The 27,231-nt window shown below is 35.6% G+C and overlaps 2 protein-coding genes across 2 annotated transcripts; one reads left to right on the top strand and one right to left on the bottom strand.

Annotated features, from left to right (window-relative positions):
• Positions 1-575: 575 nt before the first annotated feature.
• On the top strand, positions 576-27,231 carry LOC121432147 (cyclic nucleotide-binding domain-containing protein 2-like). The gene is made up of 15 exons (XM_041630003.1): positions 576-1,100; positions 2,122-2,180; positions 18,217-18,334; positions 18,824-18,898; positions 19,383-19,471; positions 19,864-19,937; positions 20,235-20,407; positions 21,438-21,505; positions 22,379-22,456; positions 23,130-23,190; positions 23,658-23,784; positions 24,503-24,633; positions 25,074-25,136; positions 25,819-25,881; positions 26,307-27,231. Exons 1-15 carry the CDS (start codon positions 1,080-1,082, stop codon positions 26,640-26,642), a joined length of 1,536 nt encoding a protein of 511 aa, XP_041485937.1. The 5' UTR covers positions 576-1,079; the 3' UTR covers positions 26,643-27,231.
• LOC121432148 (muscarinic acetylcholine receptor M5-like) lies at positions 8,595-17,604 on the bottom strand. Its single transcript, XM_041630004.1, has 2 exons — positions 16,584-17,604; positions 8,595-9,536 (listed from the first exon to the last, which is right to left on the bottom strand). Exons 1-2 carry the CDS (start codon positions 17,466-17,468, stop codon positions 9,231-9,233), a joined length of 1,191 nt encoding a protein of 396 aa, XP_041485938.1. The 5' UTR covers positions 17,469-17,604; the 3' UTR covers positions 8,595-9,230.

Genomic DNA, 27,231 nt, shown 5'->3' with positions numbered 1-27,231 from the left:
AGAAAGGGAGGGAGAAAAAGTGAAAATGAATTAGAAACGAGATGGCTTTGACATGTACTACTATACAATACCACAACAAGAAATAATTGGAATGACCATACCCCTGTGGGCCCTATTGTTGGATCTCAATATCATCATGAGCTTTGAGAATATCAGAGGCCTTCCTGTATTTTGTAACCATGCAATAGTGATATACGCGAATTACCCGTCAAATAGTAGGTTGCATTCTTTATATTTCTTGACCCCGAAACTGATAGGAATGAAACCTATGAGATATCCTTTGGGAGAGGGGGTGGTCATCATTATTGGTCGTAAATAATGTCCATGTCCTGTAAACACTGACCTTCAAGTATATAGTAAATGAATAATTATGAGAATGTGATATAGTAATCACTAACTCATAGATTTTCTGTTCAGATACACCGGCGAAATCTACTACCGACCTATGAAAATTTTAACGTTACTGTCAATGACATACCATCGGTCGGTTTGGAGTCGGTTTCGTTGGTGTGACTGAGGCAATACAAACTCGTCCTATTTGATAATGGAAGAAGACATATTACTTCGCGTCGGCACCAGAATACCATTGTCCACGTTGTCCGAGTGGAGTTAATACCCCAAGGTATCTATTAAAGCTAAGCTCTTGGACGGTGTTGAGGGTGGCTTAAGCAACGGGATAAGACGAAACGATAGAATGACTAAGTGCAAAGGACTCAAAAGGAAACAAGACTTATTTTCATCTTGAGGTATTTACTTTTTCCTGCGATACGCCATCGTCAAACCAACGAGACAGTGAACCGACCGAATTGGGATTTATGTTCAAGAAATGATTGATCATTTTGTAGGCCACGTTGAGATGGTTAATTTGTGCGACTATACTTTGTCTTAAACAGAAATACAATTTCTTGTTTTTTTTGTTTTGAAATATATCTGTGGAATTCCGAAAGAATTGGAAACGACGGGAGTTCAACAAGTGAAAGGCAACAGAATAAGTAAAGAACAGTAAAGGACATACTGGAACATTTTGGGACTACCGGTAAACCTTTTCGTATAACGCGCTCTCATCGGACGCGTGCATTATGACTTTATCCCCGAAAGAGGTAAGCCTTTTTCTTTCTTTCTTTCTTTTTAATAATAACCTTTGGATGCTTCTATTTTTGTTCCAGATGAATATACCAAAGATGTCGTTGTGACTCAAACCGAGTGAGGTACGTATACCATTGGAGTAATTTGCAGATTCATATGGAATGATGATATTAGAGGAGGGTTTAATGAAAGGAATTGTTGTCGACGTTTATCGGGTGAAATGTGTTTTATTCGACAGTGTAAGACACAAAGTGCTTCTCAGACAATCAAAGTCAAGGTAAGATATCGGATCTGACAATTTGTCCATGTTGTCGGACACAAATCTTGATGAAATGTAGTGGTCCATAACCATCAGTGTTGCGCCTGTCAGGACGGGGCTTCGATTTCGCTCTCTGTTTCGTTCCCGATGAGCAAATGAAAATTATGTGTCACTTTGTCATACATTATGTAAATGATGTGTCTCCATTGTTATTTGTGATGAAATAAGTTGTGACATAAATAACTAATGTACTTAATCTGTTGTCACCTCAATTGTTTTAGTTCTTGATATAAAGATTTTGGATAAACCTAAATTCATGTAATAAAATACAAAAGAACAATTGGGGATATGACATCATCAGCCCACCTAATGAATAATGCAAATCTTTAAAATTCAATCACTTCGTTATTTGTTATATGATTTTGATCAAATTTTCCGCACATTGCTCTGTGAATTTTACTCGATTTATTGAGATATAAGTATTTCCAGCCTGGACCATCCCTTTTTAAAATGGTATCCAATTAATCTGATTTCTGATATTCTTTGCCTCATTGGAATGTCGATCCTGATTATTTTTAACGGTATTAATCAGACTCCTTCAAAATAAAACCCTGCGATGGTCGCGATTAATGGTCATGATCTCTATGATCAAGATCATCAAAGATGAATTTTTCATATTCTACAGCAATTTCCCTTTTTTTCAACTATATTCATATTTCTGTTTTACATTTGTCATGATTTCCTATTTCACATGACTGTATGTCATTTTTTTACAGGCAAGATGGAAATTTATTCGAGCCATTCGGATGATCATCATGCAAAATGCAATGAACAAGTAAGTAAATGAAATTGTCTTAAATTCGAGTGACAAGGTAAGTTATTTTTGACGGATTTTTACCGGATGGTTATAGCAATAAATGTTATATAGCATGCAGCTTCTCAAGCAGGCGTGTCAAATTTATTCATTGTCCGTTTCTTTCTTTTTTTCTTCCTCACAATCTCTGCTTTCTTTCCCTTTTCTTCTTCCTCCTTATCCATTCCATTTTCACATTCCTTACCCCCATTTCCTTGTATTTTTCTTCATTTTCTTTCTCTCTCTATCTTCTTTCTTTCTTTCTTTCTTTCTTTCTATTCTTGATTATTTTTCCTTTACTCCATTCGTCCTTGCATCCCTTCTCTTTTTTCTTTCCTTTCTTAAAAGATATCTTAATATTTATCATTATTATTTTATTCATTTTTTTATTTGTTTATATCGGGTTTCTCGTTCTAATTCTCTTTCTTCTCATATTTTCCTAGTTAGTTTTATTTACGCAATCCTTATTATCATAGTAGTCCCATCTTGATGGCGGCATTGTATTAAAGGGGAAGTTCACCCTGAAAAAAAAGTTTATTGTAAAAATAGCAGAAAAAATAATAAAAAATATTGCCGAAGGTTTGGTCAAAATTCATCAAATAATTAAAAAGTAATTAGAATTTCAATTATTTGATTTGTGACGTCATTTGCGAGCAGCATTCCTACATAGCGAATGGTAAAAAATCAATGAAATGTCATTTTCTCAGAAAATTGAAAATGGTTTTCACTGTACCTTTTGTATATCAATAGACAAATTATTTCACACCCGATCATGAATAGAAAACAAAATTAAGTCATCAGGAACCATACATAATTTGAAATTCATGCATTTTATATTACATAACACATGGAGTAGCTGCTCGTTTATGACGTCACAAATCCAAAACTTTGAACTCTAATAACTTTCTTACTCTTTCACGGATTTTCCTCAAACCTTCACCAATATTTTTCAATATTTTTCTTCAGGGTGAACTTCCCCTTTAAGTAAGGCCAGAAAGCAGTTTCGTTACAGACACCTGTTTATTTTCAGGAGGAAGGATGATGAATAGATATGGATGAAGATGACTGAGAAACATTTATAAATTAGTTCGCATTCGGTTATCCTTTTCTTTACCAGCGACTCGCCCGTAACGTCATTTATCATTACACATCCAATTCAATTTTGCTGAAATGTTAATTGTTCTTATTTCATTTTCAGATTTAAAAAAAAATCAACTTGATGTTTGGTGGATTCAGTCTAGGGTTTACACTTGATAGGATAAGAACGTAACAAGCTGAACCTCTTTAAGATTTTTTTTACAAAATGACCTTAAATATTGTAACGTGTGCCCCTTTTTGGGTCAGCATATCATGGAATTCATCTCGCGCTTCGCGCTCGCCTGTAAATTGTTTACTTAGTTTTAGATACGCATCCTGTTCTACACAAAGTGCCTAAAATGTTTTCAGGTCTAATATTATAATGAAATTTTATCTCGCGCTTCGCGCTCTCACTAGCTGTTCAAGGCTAGTGTCAATGCAACAAGTGCTATAATGTCGTCGGATGTGTGAATAACAAACACTTTACGTCTGTAATGTATTGGTTATGAGTCCATTATCATGATTAAATATAGAGAGTAAGCTTGATTTGCATATATTCTATTCAACGCTTTCTTTTCTATTTGTTCAGATGTCTGTGATTGATGTGGTTTGGATGATGATTACATAACCAATTCTCTGGGCTTGTGTATTGTGGAAATAGCTGCACTAAGGTGTGGAATTTATCGAGATCGGTTTGGATTAGAAGGAGGGGGGGGGGGGGGTCCATAATCATGATAAGTAAGCATTAAGCAATAAACACGATAATTGAGACACCTTGTTCTATAGTTTAATGAAACGAACGAAAGTATGTATCAGAAAATTGAATACTGTGGCCTACTGAATAATATTGTATCTGATTTTAAAAAAAAGAAAGAAAGAAAAAAAAGAAATAGGAGAAACAAAAACACTGTGCATTAATGAGAGTCTCATGGTTACTTTAATATAAAGTGAAATAGTGAAAGGAAGGGATGGTAGAGCGGGGGAGGGGAGAAACACAGAATGAGAAAAAGAGAAGGTAAGGGGGATTCTTGTAATCGAAATACATGTATTTATTTAACTATACATTTAAGTTCTTCCCGAGTCAATTTTCACTACAAGCAGAATAACCGGCAATAGTGTTTATATCATTGCAATAATTACATTTATTAATCTCATGTGACACCTACATGCGTTTGGTACATCATCCACAAACTGAACATAATGAAATACATGTACATGTATATAAACCCTATATAAACATAAACTTTTTTGTGTCTTGAACGAAGGATATCAGTACAATTACCAGAATAATTTCACAAGTATATCGAGTAATAAAAGCCCATATATCAAGTGCACATACATTCTTTTTACAATCGATTTGCTTTGTAATTTTATTTAAATTGTGCTCAGGCCTACACTTCACACGGCTGACAGTGCATGTACAAATTGAAGCAAAATAAATTGAACGTGGTATCATCACGTACATTAGAAGTGGTAGCACAATAGCTAAATGCACCTTTTCACATGAATTCAGAATGTTTGTTTGGCCAACCGCTATAATAATTTTCAAGTGGTAATAAACGTATCAAATAAGAGGAGGAAAGAGAAGAAATTAAAATAATGAAAAACGACGAATATTCAAAAGCGTTTGCTGAATATATACTTTATCTCTTTTCCTAATTAAATGAAATATAAAGTTGTCATTTCGGTCCCTGACCGTCCCTCTGTATCCAGGGTACCTTGGCACCACCCCTGAATGATGAACATAATTATAATTTCATATTGTTGAACAATGGCCATACTCATAAAAATTTCTTTAAACTGAATGACGTTCCCAAGTCCAATAATTTTCAATAATGTTTTTCTGATATTTGAATTTGTCTAATCGACCCAAAGATGATCAAATTCTAAGCTTGATGAAACACTTTCCTCTTATCAAACGGAGTGACGGTGGCACATGGATACTAAAATGCTGCAGTATGACCGACCGAGTTTTCCAAGAATTTTAGCTTTTTCTGGGGTTTTATTCAGAGGCGTTCTTTCCATTCGGTCGTGATGTTCGATGGAGTGTAAGAAACGCTGGCACTACTTTTTCTGTGGATGTTTGTCAAAATGTTCCACAATTTTAGATTAAACTTTTCTTGCGTTTGAAACAAAAAGAAAAACAGATCAGAAATCTTGGGGAAAAGGAAAACAATAGCACATGGCCATGACATCGCAAAAAGATCAATTTCAAAATCATTTGAATTAGATAAATCGTGAAATAATGTTTAGATGAATATTATTATTATCAATGTGATAACTCCTAGAAAATAACATGGATATAACAACAACAACAAAATAGTGACGAAGATGATAATCCACAATGATAAAAACCAACTTTTAATATAATCTAAGACGTAAAAGTTAAAGGTCAAGTCCATCCCCAAAAATGTTGAAGTGAATATGAAATGATAAATATCAAACTATAGGGAAACACTGAAAATTTCTCAAAATCGGATGTAAAATAAGAAAGTTATGACGTTCTAAATCTTTGCTTATTTTCAACAAAACAGTTATGCACAACTCAGTGACATGCAAATGAGACAGTCGATGTTGTCCCTCACTCACTATTTCTTTTTTTTTATTGTTTGAATTATACAACATTTAATTTTTTACAGATTTGACAATAAGGACCAACTTGACTGAACCATGTATTAAAACAGTGCTAATTCCTCAAGTTCAGGGAGGAATTAATAATTGTTTCACTTGACAATTAGGAGAAAATTAGAATATTTCATATAACAAAATACAAAATAAATAGTGAGTGGATGACGTCATCAGTCTCCTCATTTGCATACCGACCAGGATGTGCAAGCAACTGTTTTGTAAAATTAAGCAAAAATTTAAAATGTCATAACTTTCTTATTTTGCATCCAAATTCGATAATTCTTTAGTTGTATGCTCGTTGGAATTTTCTCTTTTTATTCAGATCTACGTTTGGTTGGGGTGGACTTGTCCTTCAACAATTTATTTTAGAATGCATTTTGTTGAATATCTATAATCCAGTAGAGATAACTTAAGATATCAAGTGAAAGTAAACACATTATGTTTTTTTTCTCGTCGTTTCTGTAACTTATTATGAGGAATACCATAGAGTAGAACTCAGAAGCGACTATCACAAACCCGTTCTATTATATTATTAGGGGTAGAAGGATGAAATTAAATTTATGGATTTGATTGGTCTGCATACAGCTTCTTAAATTTGATATCCAACCCCCAGGATGAAATCATGCACATCTTATCAAATTTCAAACAATGAAATTTCAGAAAGAAAATAATTAATGCGCAAGGATGAAAATTATTTTTCATCTGTAAGGTTTGTATCGCTCCTTGATAAGAAAGTTTTCTGCAGGAACTTTGTTTTTCAGTCGAATGCCGAATGACAAACAGCATTATGTTTTAACAAAATTAGATTATGGTCCAGAATTCTGGGGCTTTCATCATAATTCATGATGCAGTTATATTCCTGATACAATCCCCTTTTAAATCTTACAATTAAAGTGAAGATTCAATGATATTAACTATTTTTTCTAGTTCTCCTTTGAATCCATTTGCTTTTGGCTCATTTATTGTTTTTTTTTATAAAAATTGCTGATCAATATTTTTATTTAGCGCTTTTCTTTCCACTTTTATTTTTCTGGATTATTGAATAAAAATGGAGGCCCTTTACAAACTGCTTTTCCAGGCTATGCAATTATCTGGTTTTCTAAATTATTGTTGAAATGTTTTTAGCTAGATAATACTCTACCATTCTACAATTCATTGTGCCCTTGAATTATACGTATTTTGAATTTTCATTTTAATAATTCGCTGCCAAGATTGACCATGAACTTACCTCTTTGTTCTATCTTGAAAAATGTCCTTTGATAAAAGCAGAGGAGGATAATTGAATAAAAAGGATACAAGATAAAGCCATTCTTTCCGATATTTCTAAGAAAGGAAGAAAAAGCGGATTGAATTCGAAATCAAAGTTACTAAACAACGGCACGACTTTAAGCTTGAAGCAATTAAAGGTTGTTGTTTTCATTTTTCATGTTTATTACTATTTTATTTTATTTATCTATTATTATTATTCTTTTTTAGGGGGGGGTATCTGGAATGTATAAAGATGAAAATCCCTAGCGTCGACTGTTCAAGATTTATGAATTTATCATTAGATATGATTATAAAAAAGGCTGCTATTCCTCAAGCATTTATTTTGGTTTTATAGTTTGTCACTGCATTTGTTTTTTTATTATTCTTTTTAAATTTATATTGTATTTATGTCTAAATTTTTGTCATTACTCTGTTGTAAATTTGTCACATTGCTATGTACTTTAATGTCATACGACGATTATGTTTATGTATTGTACATTTCTTTTGACTTTACATGAACTGCACAAACTCCTTAAAAAAGGATACTTCACTTTTCGAAATCTAAGAATCGCTCATTTGGATTTAGCACGATATGTAAAAGCGTCACCAACATCACGATCACGATGACTATGGCTATTCTGAAGCCTATATTAATTATGATTCCCAACAAAATATACATTGAGTACACCACTACTAAGTCAATATGATAAATACTTTTTAGCATTTGGACCCCGTTGCATAAAAGTTACGATTATGGTTACTTTGTGATTCAATGGTATATTTCATGGAATCCTTGATTTTGATTGGCTAATGAGCATTGCTACTATGATAGTTACCATTGGATGGCAAAATTACCATAGTAACTTTAATGCAATGGAATGTCTAACATGCCTAGATGGCATTGCTCACTGCACAAGTCATGCAGACAACTGAGGGGAAACGGTTGGCAATCCGCATAAGCCAGTTGAAGAACTTCAGTCAATACCAGCATTATACTAGCGTGGATGACAGAAGATGTTCATGATTGCGCGACGGAACAAGGGTTTGGAGGCCACATAGCAGGGTGGATTCAGGAAACTGCAATCCCAAACGAGTTGAAGTACAGCTACCAAGTCATAGCAGTACTGTTCGAACCGGATTGCAGAACATGTTCACGCAACGTAAGCAGAGTGGGTTAATGAAACACTGTTTGCAAACTCGTTAAGAACTGCTTCTGATGCGAATCAGGAATGCCTTTGGGATGGAGGAACATACCGGTTAGTAAACGAGACATTGATTGTGATGGTAGGCTACATAGCAGAATGGGTTCAGGAAGTGGAAGAACTGCTCATATGGCAAGATCAGGGGGCGTTTCATCAATATTTTCGTCCGACAAGTTGTCCGATCTGACAACTTTCCAGGATTCTGATTGGTTTAGAAGCACTGTTACTATAGCAACTGTCGGATAAAACAGGACTTGTCGGATAAAACGTCTGACAAGTCCTTTCATGAAACGCTCCCCAGCAGTACTGTCGCGGATTGCAAAACATGTTCATGATGGTCTGCCGAAATAGATGTTTGGAGGCAACGTATATAGGTTCAGGGAACTGTTTTCGTACCTCATTAGCGAATTCTTAATGTTGAAGAACTTAAAGACAAGATCGGCAGTACTGGTGCAGATTGCAAACCATGTTGATGATGGTCTGTCGAAAGAGAGGTTGCATGGGAGGCCACAATAGCAGAATGGGTTCAGGAAACTGTTTGTTTGCGTACCTTATTAGCAAGTTCTCAATGTTGAACTGAAAGGCAAGATCAGCAGTACTGACGTGGATTGCAGAACATGTTGATGATGGTCTGCCGAAACAGAGGTGAGGAGGCAACGTATAGCAGAATGTGTTCAGGAAACAGTTGGCTTATTTACCTTAGCAAGTTGAAGAGCTGCTCGTATGACAAGATCAGCAGTACTGGCGCGGATTACAGAACATGTTAAGGATGGTCTGTCGAAACAGAGGTTGAGAGGCCACGTAGCAGAGTGGGTTCAGGAAATTGTTGGCTTATTTACCTTAGCAAGTTGAAGAACTGCTCGTATGGCATACAAGATCAGCAGTACTGGCGCGGATTACAGAACATGTTGATGATGGTCTGTCGGAACAGAGGTTGAGAGGCCACATAGCAGAGAGGGTTCAGGAAACTGTTGGCGTACCTAAGCCAGTTGAAGAACTGCCTTAGAGCCCTTGGTAGGATTGGCGTAAGGATCAACCTGGGATTGATGGCGAACAATAAGTAGATGATATTGTTGGGTAACCAGGCGATTATGAAAGAGATGACGATGTAGGAAAGAGTTCGAGTGGCTTTCTGCATTTCGTTGGACGACTCTCGCTTGGGGTTGCGTCCCTTGTCGTTCGCCTGCAGACAATGATAATGGGAAAATGATTAATCCAAATAATGCATGAAACAAACATACCCCTCAGATATGACGATGATGATGAAATTATAATCCAATAACAGAATGATAAAAACTTCACGATCATGACGATGGTAATATCTTGGATAGGCCTTGGAAAATTTAGAAGAAAGTTACCCAAACGGTATATGAATATAACCACTTTCATCATTACATTACATTACCGATTTTAATTGTGTCTCTGAAGAGGGGGGGGGGGGGCAGGTCGGCTGTGCCCCTCGGATCTACCAGTGTTGGACGTTTTGTAGTGGTTACCTTTACTCATTGCTTATGTTTTTTTTTGTGTGTGTGTTTGCATGGCAATAATCATGCCCTTTCTTCATTTCTTGAAGTGAGAACACAATTAAGGGTTGTTTTATTCAGTTATTCATTCATTCATATTGGTAATATTCTTTATATTCATTCATTCATTCATTCATTCATTCATTCATTCATTCATTCATTCATTGGGGGATCTTTAAAAAATAAATCTGCAAAATAAAATTGGTTGACTCGTGATTGTGTCCCCATTCTTAACTCTGATCCACCCCTTTCTTACACATTTTTGCCCTGTAATGTGAATGTGTACGTAAGAGCAGGTTTAGGCATGTTGGACATGATTCAGTCGTTTCCTCGTTGGCCCGATTACTTAATGTACATTTCATCACCGGTTACCTTGCGCTAAATCGTTATTGAGATTTAAATTGGCTTAATCTAGTTTACACACAATCCGTCATTCTTTTGATAGGGAGGTTGTGTTTGGAAAAAAATATCGAAATAGCCATCAATTGGAAAAAAAACAAAGTCCTACCATGATATATTTATATAAATCTAGTCATGCATTGAAAATCATCTTTTCTTCAAATTTACAATTTTCTTTTGTTGTCTCAATGTGTAAAGAAAACCATTAACTATGTTGAGAATGGAGTCGAGTTAAATAAACATGATAAATGAGCAAACTTAACTGAAGCATGTGTAATAAGGTTTAATAATGTGAATTATACTTAAGCATTACAATCGAATGCGATGACCGTCAATTTATAATGTGAAAATCTTATTTTTTCGTTTCACGATAGTATCCTCTGTCGAAACGTTTTTTTTTGAAAGGCAGTTCACACTTATTTTATAAGTTATTGATTGTTCTTCCCAAATTTGCGAAGAAAATATGAAGGAATTTATCCCGATTATTTCAGCCCTTTTCTGTTGAAATAAAACCAGATCTAAGCAAAATAATTTAAAAACTAGGTATCTGTCTCGTTTCATTATATCTGGTTTCGTTTAAAAACTGCATGCGTTATTTTCATTTTATTTTGCTTATTTATTGAATCAGCAAACTTGATGGACTTGGCCTTTGAGAACTTAACAGAGGCGTCGATTATGGGGGGGCAGGGGGGGCGATCGCCCCACCAATGAAAATATTGGGGGGGCAAACATATCGTTTTGCCCCCCCAATAATTCCGCATGTGCTAAAAATGAAATAAGATTGTAATGTTACACAGAAATCAGCAAGCGAGATTGAGATACACAACTCGTTCTTCGTCTAAAATCGTGTTCAAAATGTCCACTTTTCAGATTGGAATATCAAAAAATTTCAGCTCGCGCTTCGCGCTCGCATCATTTCTGTAACAAGAACCTATACTCTCCATGATTAAATAGGTGAATATGGTCCCGTTTTCAGTTCTAAACCTCAAAAGAACTCCCACTTCGACTTGCAATAATCTTTTGTTGGATATATCTTGTTCTTTATTAAAAACGTCCATTAAACTCAATTTTTTTTTCAGATCGAAATATCAAAATTTTCAGCTCGCGCTTCGCGCTCGCATTAACCTGCTGGTGAGATGTATATATATATATATATATATATATATATATATGTGTGTGTGTGTGTGTGTGTATACATTATATATATATGCACACATATATATAGGCATGTGTGTGTGTGAGTTTGTTTTGTGTGATCGAGCGCTTTTGGAAAATTGATTCATGATTTTGCCCCCCCAATCTGAAAAATGGATCGACGCCCCTGGAACTTAATATATTTACAAGTCAGCAATATTAAATAAAAGTCATGTAGGCCTACTCCTTATTGAAAATTTATCAAAAGGTAGGGGTTTCTATTTGGGGCTTTCCCTTAAAAGCCGACCTTTAGAATAATATCGTGTTCAACTTTTCCGTTTTGAATTATTGATTATGCCGTCAGTTTGTTTCCCCATGACATCACCATTAACTTATTAAAGACACCATGCCCCAGATCCTGTGAAAGGTCGGTTGATCGGATAATTTTTAACCCGGATTTTGCAATTTCAACTTCAAGAAAAAACAACGAAAATCAGTCCACTTACACTCGTGGATGACCAACTTTGGGTGATACGCAAGCGAGCCATTAAATCCGTGTAAATTGGGAGGGAGGCCTGTTCTTTGGGGCTCTAAGCATGAATTATTGACGCACTGGTCACATCGGCGTTAGAGACTCAAGGCCGATCGAATCGAGAACGTTATTTCAAATGACATACCATCGGTCGGTTTAGAGTCGGGTGTGACAGTTTCATCCTATCGGTAGCATCTATGCAGTGTTGTCCGGCATACAAGCCTCAAATTCCATCAAACATTTTGAGAGAGATGAAGTTTAGGCTATTTATTTTGAAAAAGAGGGGATATGCAACATAAAAACGGAATACAAAGATTCTGATCAGACTCGGGAAATCATCTCGCGATGTAATACCCTGTGTTAATTTGTCTTTTCTTGAATATTCCTCAAATTAAATATGCTTTTTATCAATTTGTATTTTTGTTCTGAACAGAATATAAGCAGATGCCAATGACGTAAAATTCTATTCAATTCACCATTGTAAAAATATGAGCAGAGAAAGTGGTGATCACAATACGATTATGTTATTAAAGTGCATTTGTGAAACATGTGAATTACATACAAAATCCAATCGATTTTCGTTAATAAATGAGAAGATCAAAATGATGAATATGCAATAATCAATGAAAAAAACAATTAGAGAAAAAATCAGTCATCAGGCCAAACAAGCACATTCATAGCGCTATAATAATGTGTAAACAAACAAAGAAAATTCATTTATGTATTTGTTTATTTGCTTTCTTTACCCAGTGGATCCCGTTCAGTGATTAAAACACAGTTCTCAACCAGGGCTACACATAGCAGAAACATAATAATACATAATTTCATGTGAAATCGACATTATTATACATTTAAAATATAGTGAATAATATGATTAATTGAAAAAGAAACAGTAATAGAATTCAGCAGAAATCAAAGAAAAAAATAAAGGTTATATACGTTTTATGTATTTATTTATTTATTTGTTTTCTTTACCCAGTGGATCCCGTTCAGTGATTAAAACACAGTTCTCAACCACGGCTACACATAGCAGAAACATAATGATACATATGTGAAATCGACATAATTACATTTACAATATAGTGAATAATATGAGTAATTGATAAAGAACCAGTAATGGGTTTCAGCAGAAATCAAGGGAAAAATTAAAGGTTACGTACGTTTTATAATTATAAACTTCTATTTAATTGAGCGAAAGTACAAAAAGGAATTGGAAAATCGATATATCATTTTTAAAAATAAATAATAAAAAATAACAATATATTTGGACTTCTCTCTCACACACACCGAATTAACTTTGTTAACTCCACTACAATTCTAAATTCGGGAAGCCCTTCAGAACGTCATGAACGTTGGAACGTATGCACTTGAAAATGATTAGAAATATGATAATGAGCATCAAAATGATTGATTATCAAAGATCGATTCTCCACCAAGGGTTAAGTGTACTCTATTTAATATGATGAAGAAATTTCTCCTGGGCCCAATGTAGGCTAATAAAGTGGTTGTATTATCAATTTATAGAATTAAGGTCTTGCCAGATCATTGTGGAGTATACTTAAACATTTTAAATGCATGACTGTCGATTTCGGGCCTAATTTATGATTATCAGATCTAAAAAAGGACAGAAAATGTCGTTTATTTGTATCATGATGAAATAGACCCCACCCATTCTATGTTGTTTTGTCACGCATACATTTAGTAATTTTCTTTACATTTTTATCACCTCTGTTATTTGTTGTTGTTGTTGTTATTTTAATCAATTTTTGTCTTTATTATACATTTCGAAATGTAATGTACATTGTATTTTACCAAACGCGATTTATATCATATTGTATAATTTTATCGATTAATGTGCTTAAGTATTTAATGGTGTATTTAATGTCACTACATGTATATTTTGCGAGACGATAATCAGTAAACATGTATGACAAGTGAATAACAAAATGGGGGAAAATGAACACTAAATGAACTACCGTACTGAATTTGAAGTCTCGCTATTATCAGCATGATCAGTTTAACAAAGCAGAGCATTTTAGCCTCAACTGAAATTACATAGCGCAACAGTTGGCCCACATATATATTTTGGAAAAATGATTATATCGGCATCCCTCATGATATTTACAATTATTTTCACCCAGTGGAGTTCATTATTGATTAAAACACCTCCAGGTTTGAATGACATATAAATTAACACGTACTACAGGTAATAATGAGTTGATCATAACGGTGAAATTCAATTTAAACCGAATTCATCTGGTCATTGTCGAAATACTATGTAAAAGTATATCCTTTCTGTGGATGTGTGTTTGGAGAATTTCATAACATCCACCGGGTCCATCTTGCAAGCGTATCTGATTACTGAAGAATAAATGGGTTCCCATTTTCTTTACCAGATTTTTTGTCCAGTGATAGAGCCGATTGGCAGATTTGTTCTAACCTGAGTTTTTGATTTTTGTGGTACAAAATTTTATTTACCATGTCCCTGGGGTGTAGGTTTTCCTGATGAAAAGGGTATGTGAATTAGCTTTTAAGTTTTCAAATTCATTAACTCCATGGACTGATGGGAACTGACCATTATCTACGCACTTTAATAATGTCTTAATCTTCCCATCTTTCTCTCTCCCTCTCCCTCCATCTCTTCCCCATTCCTGTTACCCCCTCTCTCGCTATCTGTCCCTTGGTCTCTCATTGTCTCATCCTCTGTCTCCATCTCTTTCTACACCTCTCTCTATTCTTGCGTGTCGCCATTCTCTCTCTGCTCCCTCTCTTTTTTCTATCTCTCTCTCTCTCTCTCTCGCCCCACCTCTCCCTCTTTTCATCATTCTCTTGTATCTATCTCTCCCCCTCTCTGCATGCCTATCCTTTGCCGACTTTCTTTTTCCCTCATCTCTCCCTCTATCCTTTATCACTACCTCTCCACTTTCTCTCCCCCCTCTCTCTCCGCCTCTCTCTCTCTCCTCCTCTCTATCTCCCTCTCTGCTCTCCCATCTCTCTAGTATATTTCCTTCAATTTCTCTCTAAATCGCTGTCCATCTTTTATTCTACGCAAAGCTCTTTAAAAGTGCACCGAGCGTCATGTGATAATCATGCTAATGCACAATGTTAAAAAGTAGGTAATGATATCATTCCCTCCCCTATTCCAGCCAAGCCCTATTCTTTAAATTCAAAAGTACATGGACACCCTCATTTTCCTCGCCCACGCTCTCTACGAGCATGAATAAAGATTTAAATTTAAAAAAGCAAAAAAAAAATCGTATAATGGTACTTAAGGCTACTACGATTGAGAGTGTATAGGATTCATATTTTAACATTGTCAAATCAATCAATTAACCTTCATTTTAAAATGGATTTAAAAACATATTTGATGTATGGTATACTGTTGAAGAAAGGCGAAATATGTTTTGACAAATTAATGTGTGACTCGTATATACGGTATGGTAAAAAGAAAACTGACAAAACATATAATATCAATATCTTGGTTTGATTTAGTTTTGTAGAATGCAATTCTGATAAGTCCGAAAGATAAATCGGACAAATTGTGTCTATATATTTTTTTAATGGTCTAATCATGCTAATTTACCGACCCAGGGTATTGTGATGATAATACTGAAGGCATACCGAATTAATGTAATAGTCAATTAAATGACCCATATTGGCTTGCACTAACTAACAATCTATTCAATGCGAATATTTTTTTTTAAATCTATGATGTAAAAAAAATCGAATAGTAGATTTTCATGGCTTAGATTACATTCATAATGCTATATGAGCCATTACAAAATTGATTATCATAACTTATTCGTATCTCTTTTTTGACCACTATTTTATTTCTGACAACTTATTTTTCTTTTGACATCCATTTTGGTAATGAAATATACGTAAGAAAATCAATTCTGCGCCACCCCCTCCGCCTCTCTCTCCCTTATTCTCCATCATTAGTGATATATGCCAATATACATTAAAAATAATCTTACGGATATAAAGTTATTTTAAAAGTAATATTAATTTCTTTCTTTTTCTTTTGGCTATGAAGATGTAGACAATCCGAAATTAGATAATGACGATTAATCAATAAATTTGATATCTAATTCTGTCCTATAGATAACAATCTTTTTCTAATATTATAAATACGGGGCATACCTCTCGCTATATTGATTTGAGATTAATATAAATACAAAGAACGACAACAACAGCATGTCGATCGCCGTACAAGCTGTAGGGTTCCCGCGAACCCACCCTCCTTTCCATAGAAAAATATGCACCATTTTTATAGACTTAAGTTTTTCTTTATATTATGCTTGTCATATTTTCGATGCGGCAAATGTCGACCCATTCTTCCTACCTCTCTACATGGTCGAAGGTTTTGGTCAACAGAAAGATATTTTCGACAATGTGAAAAGAAGTGAATGGGTGAGTATGGGTTTAAATGCTTTGAAAACAGCATTTGTTTTGAATAAGTATGTCAAGGTTTAATCCTCCTTTGTGGACATCTTTGATGAAAATAATTAAAAGTTAATTGATGTTGGACACTGAGAAGAGTGTAGCATGCCTTGTCATATTCAGATAAAATATTCAGAATGAAAATACAAAAAGAGCGTCTTTTGTAGTACAACCATTGTAAAAGCAAGCAAACACTCACCTTTCCGACCCTACTACCAGCTTGGCCAGTGGTCTTGACTTCAGGAGCCGCGGTAGGATTCTTCCTCATCTCTATCACATCATCAGATGTGAGTTCACTAACGATGGTTGCATTACTGGTAGAAAGACCGTCAGCACCAATGCTTCCTTTAGGGTTGTCAAACTGCTTCTTGACACTCTTACCGCCGATCGTCTCCTTGATCTTGAGAAAGATCCGTAGATAGAGCACGGAGATGATCACGAGAGGGATGAAGAATGATATGATATTCTGGGTGATGTTCCCGATGGTCGATCGCGAGAACGCGCCGACGCAGTGCCGGCCGGCGTCGTGGTCGACGGCGTAGTCCCACCCGGTGGTGAAGGGCATCCAGAACCCGTAGGAGATCAACCACGTGAGCGCGTTCAGCTTCATCGCCTTGGCCTTGCTGCGGGTCATGAAGTGATTCATGGGATCGTAAGTCGCACGATGTCGGTCGATGCAAATGATGACGACGCCGACCACGGAAACGGAAAAGTTCGCATTCCGGAGACCGATGTATATTCTGCAGATCGTTTGGTTAAAAGGGAAATAACCAATGAATGTGTGAGTGACACCGATGGTTTGCAATAACCCAACGAACAGGTCGGCGATAGTTAGATTGATGATGAAATAGTTGTTGTAAGTCCGGAGGCGCTTTTCGATGGCGAATGCAACCAGGCTGACGAAGTTCGCCACGATGATGAGGACGACGAGTGTTGTCCCGAGGATGAGACCCTGGTAGTCAGGAGGCCTCGTCGTTGTCGGTCCGCCGGCGACGATCTCGGTTGCCGCTGTAGTCGTATTTTCGACATCGATGTCGATTAAAAGAGTTGTTTGTTCTTCGGTGAAAGCAGAAAGATTGGCCATTCTTCAAAGAATGCACCTCTTGAGAATGTTGGAATTCAATATCGGACTCGGCTGATTTAAGCATTGGAATGGCAGGCATGCTCGTACTTTAACACATTTTGCTCATTCTGACGTCGAACTGAGAGTTCCACGAAGCGAGTGCGCTCTTGGTTAACCTTTGCCGAATGTCATGCACAAGCGAGGGAAGAGGACACCTCCGATTGGATTCAGATTCATCTGAATATGAATTAGTGGGTGTGGTTTGTTGCTTAAGATTTTTTTTTGCTTAAAAACAAGATAATTGAACTGACCACAACAACTTACTTAAAAGTGACGTCTTTGTTCTAGGGATTCTAGGGTAATATATTGTTTGCGTTATATTCATTGTATCGCAGAGATATTAGTTCAGAGGGTTCAAAAAGCCAATGGCCACTTTGGCTACTTTTTGCAGGCCTACCATAAAAATATGTACATAAATATGTAGTGGCGTTACAAGCACAAATCCGATCAAAATTTAGGCACCAACAATCCTTGACGTTTTCAAAAATGTGACAAAGCTCATCTGTTTTTGATAAAAAATGTATGAGAATATCTCTATATTTTGTTTTCATTTAGTTTATACAAAGAGTATGAAAATATTTATTCCATGCACATGTTGTCCTATAATCCTTCCACTCAATCTTTCATCTTTTGATTATACTTTGTGCACTGACTGTTTCCTTATGATTTTTTTTTATATATATTATATATATAAATCTTCTACTTAAAGGGCTACGGCTGAGTTGGAGGAAGAAGACCAAACACTCTCTTTCATTTCTCATTCGGAAGGATCGGGTGAGGCGGAAGAACTTACATTCGACAAGAAGTACTTCCGGGCCAAACGAGAGGTAGGATTTTTCAATACAATCATCAATATAATTGAGCCTTATCAATATAAGTATCCTCATTATGACCGGTCATAACTAATAATACAAAAAATTGTATAGGCGTATCGTCATTTAATATATAAAAAAAAATACACACCAATAATTTCCGGCCATTAGTATAATATAACCCACACCATGCTCGGTACCTTTGAAATAGGTCACATACCCTCGGCTACACCTCGGGTGTGTTGGAATTGTTTAAACTGAAGGCATCTTATGTGAGAGACTGTTATTAATGCCTAACCGGTTTGTATTATCTGTACTATTGTCAATATTGCTATCATCATAAGACCGAATCTATCAAAATGAATGACCGGTATGAGGTCACTAATTGACCAATAGGAAAATCGCATTGTTGGGTTTGTACATAATTATAGTACTCAATTTTAACCCAGAAACTTGTATAAAAGACAGTGATATTCAGTTTGATAGTCATATTTTTCATTCCAGACTAGATTCACTCAAGAGGTAACGAATGTTCTGAGTTTAGAGGCGGAGGAAAGAACTCTCGATCAGCTAAAGGTCGTAAGTAAATCGGGATGGTTCCAAACATTTAATATGAGGCTGATCAATTCAATCTGATTTCAATGGGCTGATTATTTTATTCATATATGGTCATTCCTTGGGCAACATGAATACATTCCTGTCAAAAATTGAGAGGCGATTTTTGATCATGCGCTTTTATACTAGATATAATGGTCATGAAACACTAAATACACACTAAAACGAAAGTGATAGATAAATAAATGATGACGTCACACGTTTGTTTGCTTTGATGACACCTACTATATTGTCCCCCATCATTATTTTTGCAATCAACATGAAAATAAAGCACATCGCGTTGGTATTTTTTTAAATTCTATCATTCATTTCGAAATAAACATTTTCATACATGAATATCGTCGCTGATCAAAATTTATCTAAACAGTATAACGAAGATAATGATGGTGATCGTACTTCTCTTTTTTTGTTCTAAATCTCGCTTTACAATTTCTTTTTTTGGGTACAGGCTCTTCGGGGACTCCAGTCTATATCTTCATTTGCAGAATTCCCCCTTCACATTCAGGAGAAGTTAGTCAGGGTAGCCTATTTTTACAGGTGCGTAGCGTTTTTTTTAAAGTTTAAATTTGTGTTGTTGTTATTGGAGCTGACTTAATACGTTGGCAGCTAATTTCGATAAAGTTTTCTTCTTTTAAAGGTCAAGTTCCCCCACGGAAAAGTATATTCGAATAATAGAAAAAATAAGAAAAGTTCAACAATTTTACATTCTATGCATGACGCAAAAGTTTAATGAAGGAATTGATGACGTCACACACTAAATCTTTTACATTTTCTTATTTTATATTTGGATTAGTTTCCTCTTATAAAATGTAATATCTGTAGTTTATGAGAAAGAACTTTGTGATTCTGGTTATGTCATTTAAGTTCAATGGCTTGTGCCATATTCTTCATAGAAGTTGTTCTTATTATTTTCTTCTATTTTGACACAGTATACCAGAAAAGAAAGTCATCATCCGTCAGGGTCATATTGCCGAGAACTTTTATTTCATTGTCACAGGAGAAGGTAAGCCGAGAACTTTGTTTCTCTAAATGATATACCACGGGCTTGTCATTGAAATTCTGAGCACACAAATGTAAATAAATGAGTAAATTATATTTTATTTTATGTCCATTTTCTTCAGCAAAATGTATTTTGTCCAAGTCATAAAAACTTAGGCCTAATTCATGGCATGCAGCCTGTTTTTTAAATAGGTGGAACGTATTAGAAAAAGCTTAGTGCCATAGAATGCTGATATATGAACTAACTTCAAGCGCTGCGAACTTACTTTCTCTTTATCTTTGCGTCGACTTTCCTTCAAAGTGTCGGTTGTGAAAACCGAAGCTGATCCGATCACGAGCGAAGTCATTTCGACAGAAATCGGAAGGTTTCGGAAAGGGGACTGTTTCGGTGAGTTGGAACTGTTACACGGTGACCCTCGTCCATGCACAATCACTGCTGAGGAGCCATGCCAAATAATTGCCATCGAAAAAGAGGTAAGTTTTCATTTCCACATGTTATATCAATGTTCTATTTTTTCAAAATTCTTTGGAACATTATTTGTTTTCTTCAAAACAATCCTTTATGATTCTAAATGGTTTATGGCATTCTAAATTAAATGGTCAATCTTCTTCGTCGTTGTCGAAGTCATTTTCGTCATTATCATTAACATCATCATCATCATCATAATCAACATCATCACCATCATCTCCATCTTCATACTATAATATTGCATGAATTCATGTTTCGTATTTGAAAATAAATGCCCATTCTGCTTTATAAATGTATTAATTAATTCAATTAGTATAAGTTTGGGATTGTCATTTTTTTCAAGCAATCTGCTTATGATGACAATCCTTCTGCAAATTGTGAATATCATATAGTTAATCATTTTTGTCTGGAATTATCTTTTTAGTACTCTTTATTTATGATTCATGCCAAAAATGCTAACATATTATGTTTATTATGTTATGAAAATGTATTATACGAATGTTATGGATGCAGAAGAAAACAATAAATCAAATCAAATCAAATCATCACCATCATCGTCATCATCTTCATCATCGTCATCATCATCATCATCGTCATCATCATCATCACCATCATCATCGTCATCATCATCATCATCATAACCGTCATCAACATTCATCAGTGACATCATCATAATCGCCGTCGTCGCAGGGCTGCAAACATTGGATAACTGTAGTTGAGAGTGAGACTCCATAGGCCAATGATATATTGATGGGTCAAAATGAGTGAAATCAATAAAAAGCATGCAAAATGAAAGAACATTAGAATGAGAAGGGACAAAAATTAGTGAGTCGCACTCTCAAAGAGTGAGAGTTGGCCAGCTCCATTGTCGTTGCTTTTGAATGGTGATAAAGATAATCATCGTCATCCAACACGTTTGATTATTTTTATGATTATCATTATCATTGTTGTTATCGTTATCACAATCATTATCATTTTTTTAAATGAAATCAAATAGAATTTTCGTTTTATTTTCTCTCCATTTTTGTTTGATAGGATTTCATGGAAATGTTCATTAGAGAAGGAGAAGCAGGAAAGGAGATCGAACATCTAAAATTTCTCAGGTAAAACAACCATGACATTCAAGACAATAGAGAGAGAGAGAGAGTGTGAGAAAGAGAGAGAGACAGATCTAGGGGATGGGGAGGGGCTTGACTACTAACAACTAATATATGAATGGAAGGCAGACTGTTTTCATCCAATATAATGTAATTTTTTTTTTCAAATTACCACAACGTATGCCGCCCTCAATTTGATTTTATTAGCTTTTAAAATTCTGAAGGGAGTTTGAAACGGATGGGGTGCTTTTGAATATATTTTAAAGAATAATAACTTCTTAATATACAAAGAATCTGAAATGATGTTGTTTTTGAACTTATTAACATTATTGTTTTCTTGAGTACAAAATAATGTCCACTCCATTACTCTCGGTTTTTTTTTCAAATTATTTTTCTGGGGAATGGTTGGGGTAAGTAAAATCCAATGATTCATAGAAGATAGTACATCGCAAATTGTTTAAATCTGTCGTCAAAATGAGGGGCAGATGTTCAAAGCCGAAATGCATTTTATGTTTAACATTTAAATTTCCATCAATTGCAGAATTAGAAAAATTGTATAGAAAGTGCCCCTGGCTTATATTCATGCTAATCAATTGTGTATTTATCTAAAAATGATTTAAAAGAGAGAAATGACAAATAGAGAAATTTTGTAAATTGCAGATTTACTGTATTCATGGTGATAGTCAAATCAATAACGTTGCTCCAAAAGAAGCTTTATTTGGAAATCCCTTTATATATTCTGTGTATACAACATATTTCTTTTCTCTGTTTAGTCCGACGGGTGCATTGTACGCATGGTACGTGTCAAGCACATAAAGAGACAAGTGATTTGTTGATTACAAACTAATTTATTAATTTGGAAAATATCTATTTCTGCAGAGCGTTACCCTTCTTGAAAGGATGGCCAGTTCAGAAATTAAATGAGCATCCCCAAATGTGCCTCGTCCATTTCTTCAAGTAAGTTTTAAAGTGCATTATTTATACTTCTGAGTTTGCGATTAATACAATGAAGCTTTGATGAGGGCAGGGTAGGGGGTGTCATATATTAATCATTATGATCATGATCATGATCAAGATCGCCATGACCATCGTCCTCGTCGCCATCATTCTTACCATCGTCGTCGTCGTCATCATCGTTACTACATCATTATCATCATCATCGTCGTCATCCATGATCATCACCCCCATGATCATCATCACCATAATCACCAACATCATCGTCGTCATCATCATCATCATCAAAAACATCATCAACATCATCAACACCATCTTCACCATCATCGTCATTACCACCATCATCGTCGTCATCACCATCATCATCATCATCGTCATCATCACCACCATCATAACCACCATCACCACCGCCATCACCAGTATGACAATGGCTACAATATAACGTTATGACGTCCATGTCAGAATACCTTCAGAAATCGCCAAGCCTGATGATCAACATTCTTTTTGTAATGATGAGGCACCGTGATTTCTTGAAATATTTTGTGTGGTTGAAGAAGGGATCGAGGTAAAAATGTTTAGTTCAAAATAACACCCTCTGTCGACACCAATGGTGATTATTATCATCCCTCTCTTTAACGAACTTTTTTTTTAATCTTTATTTTTTTACTTTCGTCAGACGCAGCTCTGTTATAGTGAGAGACAGCAATCGGTCTGAGTGGTTGTACATCATAAAATCGGTAATTACTCCCTCTTTTATATAGCATTGAGAGATGCAAACGGATGAAACATATTGACAAAATATGATTGCAATTTAAAAATCTCTAAAAAGTTATTCTTTACTTGTTCTAATCATAATAATGATAGCTTTAGAGCGCCATGGGTGTACATAATACATGTCGAACACCTGCGAGAAATAAACTTGCATTTAGCATCATATTCAATTTTTTGTTTTAATCTAAGAAAGCTAGCTTAAAATATACATGTATCATATTACTGTGAAACAGTAGCGACAGTAATTGAATTGTGGCCAATGAATACGATATTTGACTTAAATTTGCGACGGTATTCTTCAATAGTAAACTTTTGAAAAAGACGGATCGACGGACCGTCGAAACTTTGAGTTGCAGCCAATACAAGAAACTGCAAGATGTTGGTGACATTCATAACTATGAATGTATATTTGGATATTTATCTTTCGACCAAGGGTTCTTGCCAAGTGATCAAACAGTTGAAGGATGCACAATCGATGCCGGCACCAAGGCGGCCCCACCAAGCTACCAATCCAACCCCAGAGAAAAGTGCATTCAACCCAAGAGATGGACTACATATAGGTGAGATGTCGGGCAAGGATCTAGGGGCGAGGGGGAAGTAGGACAGGGGTCCTCGCCCTTTAACAGACATTATGAAATTGGTATTCTGCAGTGTGTCTCTTATTATGAAAAAACAGGCTTTCGTTTTTCGAAGTGAACCTCCATTGATTCCCGCTTTAGTATCTGCTGGAAAATAGATCCCTTTCTTTGTCTGTTTAATCTTATATCATCCTTTTTTCGAAATTTATTCATTAATTAATTAATTGATTAATTAAGTTATTTATTTATTTATTCATTCATTCATTTATTCATTCATTCAATCAATCAATCAATCAATCATCCATTCATTAATTCATCCATCCATTCATTCATTCATTCATGTATTCATTGATTGATTGATTCATTCATTCATTCATTCATTCAATCAGGATGACATTGTCAATGATCTAAATTTACTTAGTCCGTTTCTTTTATAGAAACAACAGAGGGCGATAGAACGCAATGTGTCAATGGTAGTTTAATGACAGTGGTTTCAATTATTGTTCTTGCCTTCCTCCTTTCTGAATTCTTGCTTTCCCTCTTTCTGTCATGTTTCTTTCTCTTGTTTTTTCTTTAAATCTTTCCCCTCCTTCCCCCTTCTCCTCCTCTTATTATTCCTGTTCTTGTTGTGGTTGTCGTCCTTCTTCTTATTCTTCTCCTTCTAACACAATCTCTTATTTTATTTCGCGTTTTTATACAGGCTCAAAGATCGACAGTCGTAGACGAAAAACATTTCTGACGTCAGAGACTTCGTCAATGTCACTTTTTGATGACACGGCATCACCACCACGACGAGTGGATAAGAAAAGTTCAACAAGTCCGACGGAAGAGGTTACATTTACTCTACCCCCCCCAAAAAAAAAATAGATAAATGAATACAACTATTTGTCTGACTGACACACTTTATCAACATAAAATATGAAGATTATGTAATTCTTAAAATAAAGTGATGTTGTCTAAAGGGAAGATAATGTTTTCCTTTTTTACAGCAATCAATAACAAGAATTTTTGCATTTTACCGACCAGGTAGTGTGTTTGTAGGAGGGAGGGGGGCATACTTTACAAAATACTAAGTTTGCACGAAGAATCTCCCTGGCCTGACTACACTGTTTATCAGCAGGTTGAGATGTTTTATTTTAGCTAAAGCCTTGTACGCTGTGTTCTGGGCTTGGACGGGTATACTATTCACATAATTATGGTCCTGGTGGAATTTGTGGGTCCTTTGAATTCTTAAGATCACTTCCCCCTTATTATCATTATTTTTCTTTCAGGTGAAAGAGGCGGATCGAGTTGTTTTCGTTCAAGTTGGAATGCTTCATGCCAAGGACGTGTTTGTATGTTTGTTTGTTTGCTTGCTTACTTTACTGAGAGATGAACCATTAAAAAAACCCTTTATTTTAAACTATTTTTGCTAATCATTACATTGTGGCTCTTGATTGCTTTATAAATATTTCATTCGTGTTTTTATGATTCAAACAGTAGAAAATTATTGATAACACTTTTTTCAACAAAGTCTTTCAGTGGTGTAATGAGCAAAAATTTTTGAAGGGGCAAGACATGGCGTATCGGGCAAAATTTTATCAAACAGTCGAGCGAGGCGAACGAGTAAAAATTTCGACATTTTTAATAACAAAAAATCAACTTTTGTTAGATTTTAACATAATATTCAGAAAATAATGTAATATTTCACTTTTTTTCTTGGTCGTGAAAAAGCCTCCCATCATGTACGCCACTGCAGTTCATCTGGAAATGTGATTGAGAATTCGTCTGTTTCAATCCCATTATTCAGGCCATTGCCTTGGAAGTGAACTAAATGCGATAACTCATCGGGAGAGATAACATTTAAATAACAAAAATTAGTAATTTTAATTATCAGTTTCGAGTCATTACTTTTTAATGTACTCTCTCGTCTATATACATCATCTGCGATGAACCGTAAACATATTTTTTTGTCTATACATGTTTTTGCAACGTTATCATTACTACGATCACTTTTCATATGTCCGGTTGATATAGGGTTTACCGATGCTATGTCGGGAAAACGGAATCAGTGATGTAGACCAGCCTAGTTTAAGTCTTGTGAGTATACTCTAAAAAATGTATTATGTTATGAAATACTCTTCAAAACTTTATTCAATATTAGTATATTTCATTCCTATAATGTAACGTTGATAATAATATGAATGATTAATAAACAATATTTCTCTAGTCTTCTCTTTTCTCCTCTTCTTGCGTGAGAAAATTATAATTTAATAAATTATTAATCTGAATCTGACTACATTTTATCTTTTTTATCACTTTGAAATTAGTGGGATAGGGGAGTGGGGGTTGTGTGTTGACTTGTCGCTTCTCTGCAACCTTTGGCCGTGGTATATCCCTGTATCAACCCACCCAGTTAATACACTAAATTAATGTTATTCCCCTTTTTAATCATCTTTAGGGGAAATTGGGGCAGAATGCATATACAAATTAATGTTCTTCCTTTATTTTCAAATCACCTTTAGGTCAGCCGTGGAGCAGAATGTATCATGTTGAATAAGAAGTTTTACCTGGACGAGGCAAGCGAGTTTGTCTACCGTCATCTCAAAGAGATCGTCCGTCCTTACCCCCTGGGTCAAACCCTCCAAGAGCATCTCCAACTCCACACCAACTGGTCCAACTACAAGAAACAGGCAGTCTCGGATGTACTCTCGAAGTCGACCTCATCGTCGTCTTCGTCAACGTCGGGTTCGTCTTCGCACAACGGCAGTGGTTTGTCGTCGAGGAGGAATTCGAATGATTCGTCGAATCTGGCTTTTAAGCCGAGAAGATCTCTTCCGCAGATTGAGATTAAGAAGTGACTTTCTTCCTAGTTTAACTTTAGGAACAGAATCAGTTCTAACGATGTAAAAAAATTAAGATTTGCCATGTGATTCCTGAAGATGGATATACAATACTCGGATTAAGACGTTCGAATCGGGATAAAATGCGATGATAGCTACTCATTAATGGGACTGAAAATGTCAAATTTCCTGCTGAATTGAAGTCTCTTGTCATGCAATAAGCATGATAGGGTAAACTCACTGGAGACCAAATATTGGGTGTCGAAACGCTTTCCCCTTTGTATCGGAACTGATGATGATCTATATAGACCAATTTTTCTCTCATTCGATCCGGAGGAACAGACGTGAATTTGGACAGACAGAAGGATAGACTTTGTCATATGTTTTGGATTACGAAGGCTAACTATAATGTCAACGAAGCCATCACCACCATTACTGCCACCGCCACATTCGTCATCTTCATAATCATCATCGGCATCACCACCACCATCACTACCACCACTACCAACATTTTCACCAAGGACAGGCCGGCACCACCATCATCATTATCACCTCCACCACCACTACCACCACCACCACCATCATCATCACCATTACCACCACCACC

The sequence above is a fragment of the Lytechinus variegatus genome, chromosome 18, assembly GCF_018143015.1.
Source record: "Lytechinus variegatus isolate NC3 chromosome 18, Lvar_3.0, whole genome shotgun sequence".
In the NCBI taxonomy this organism is placed as follows: Eukaryota; Metazoa; Echinodermata; class Echinoidea; order Temnopleuroida; family Toxopneustidae; genus Lytechinus; species Lytechinus variegatus.
The sequence above is the reverse complement of the archived record's forward strand: the minus strand, read 5'-3'. Positions and strand labels throughout refer to the sequence as shown.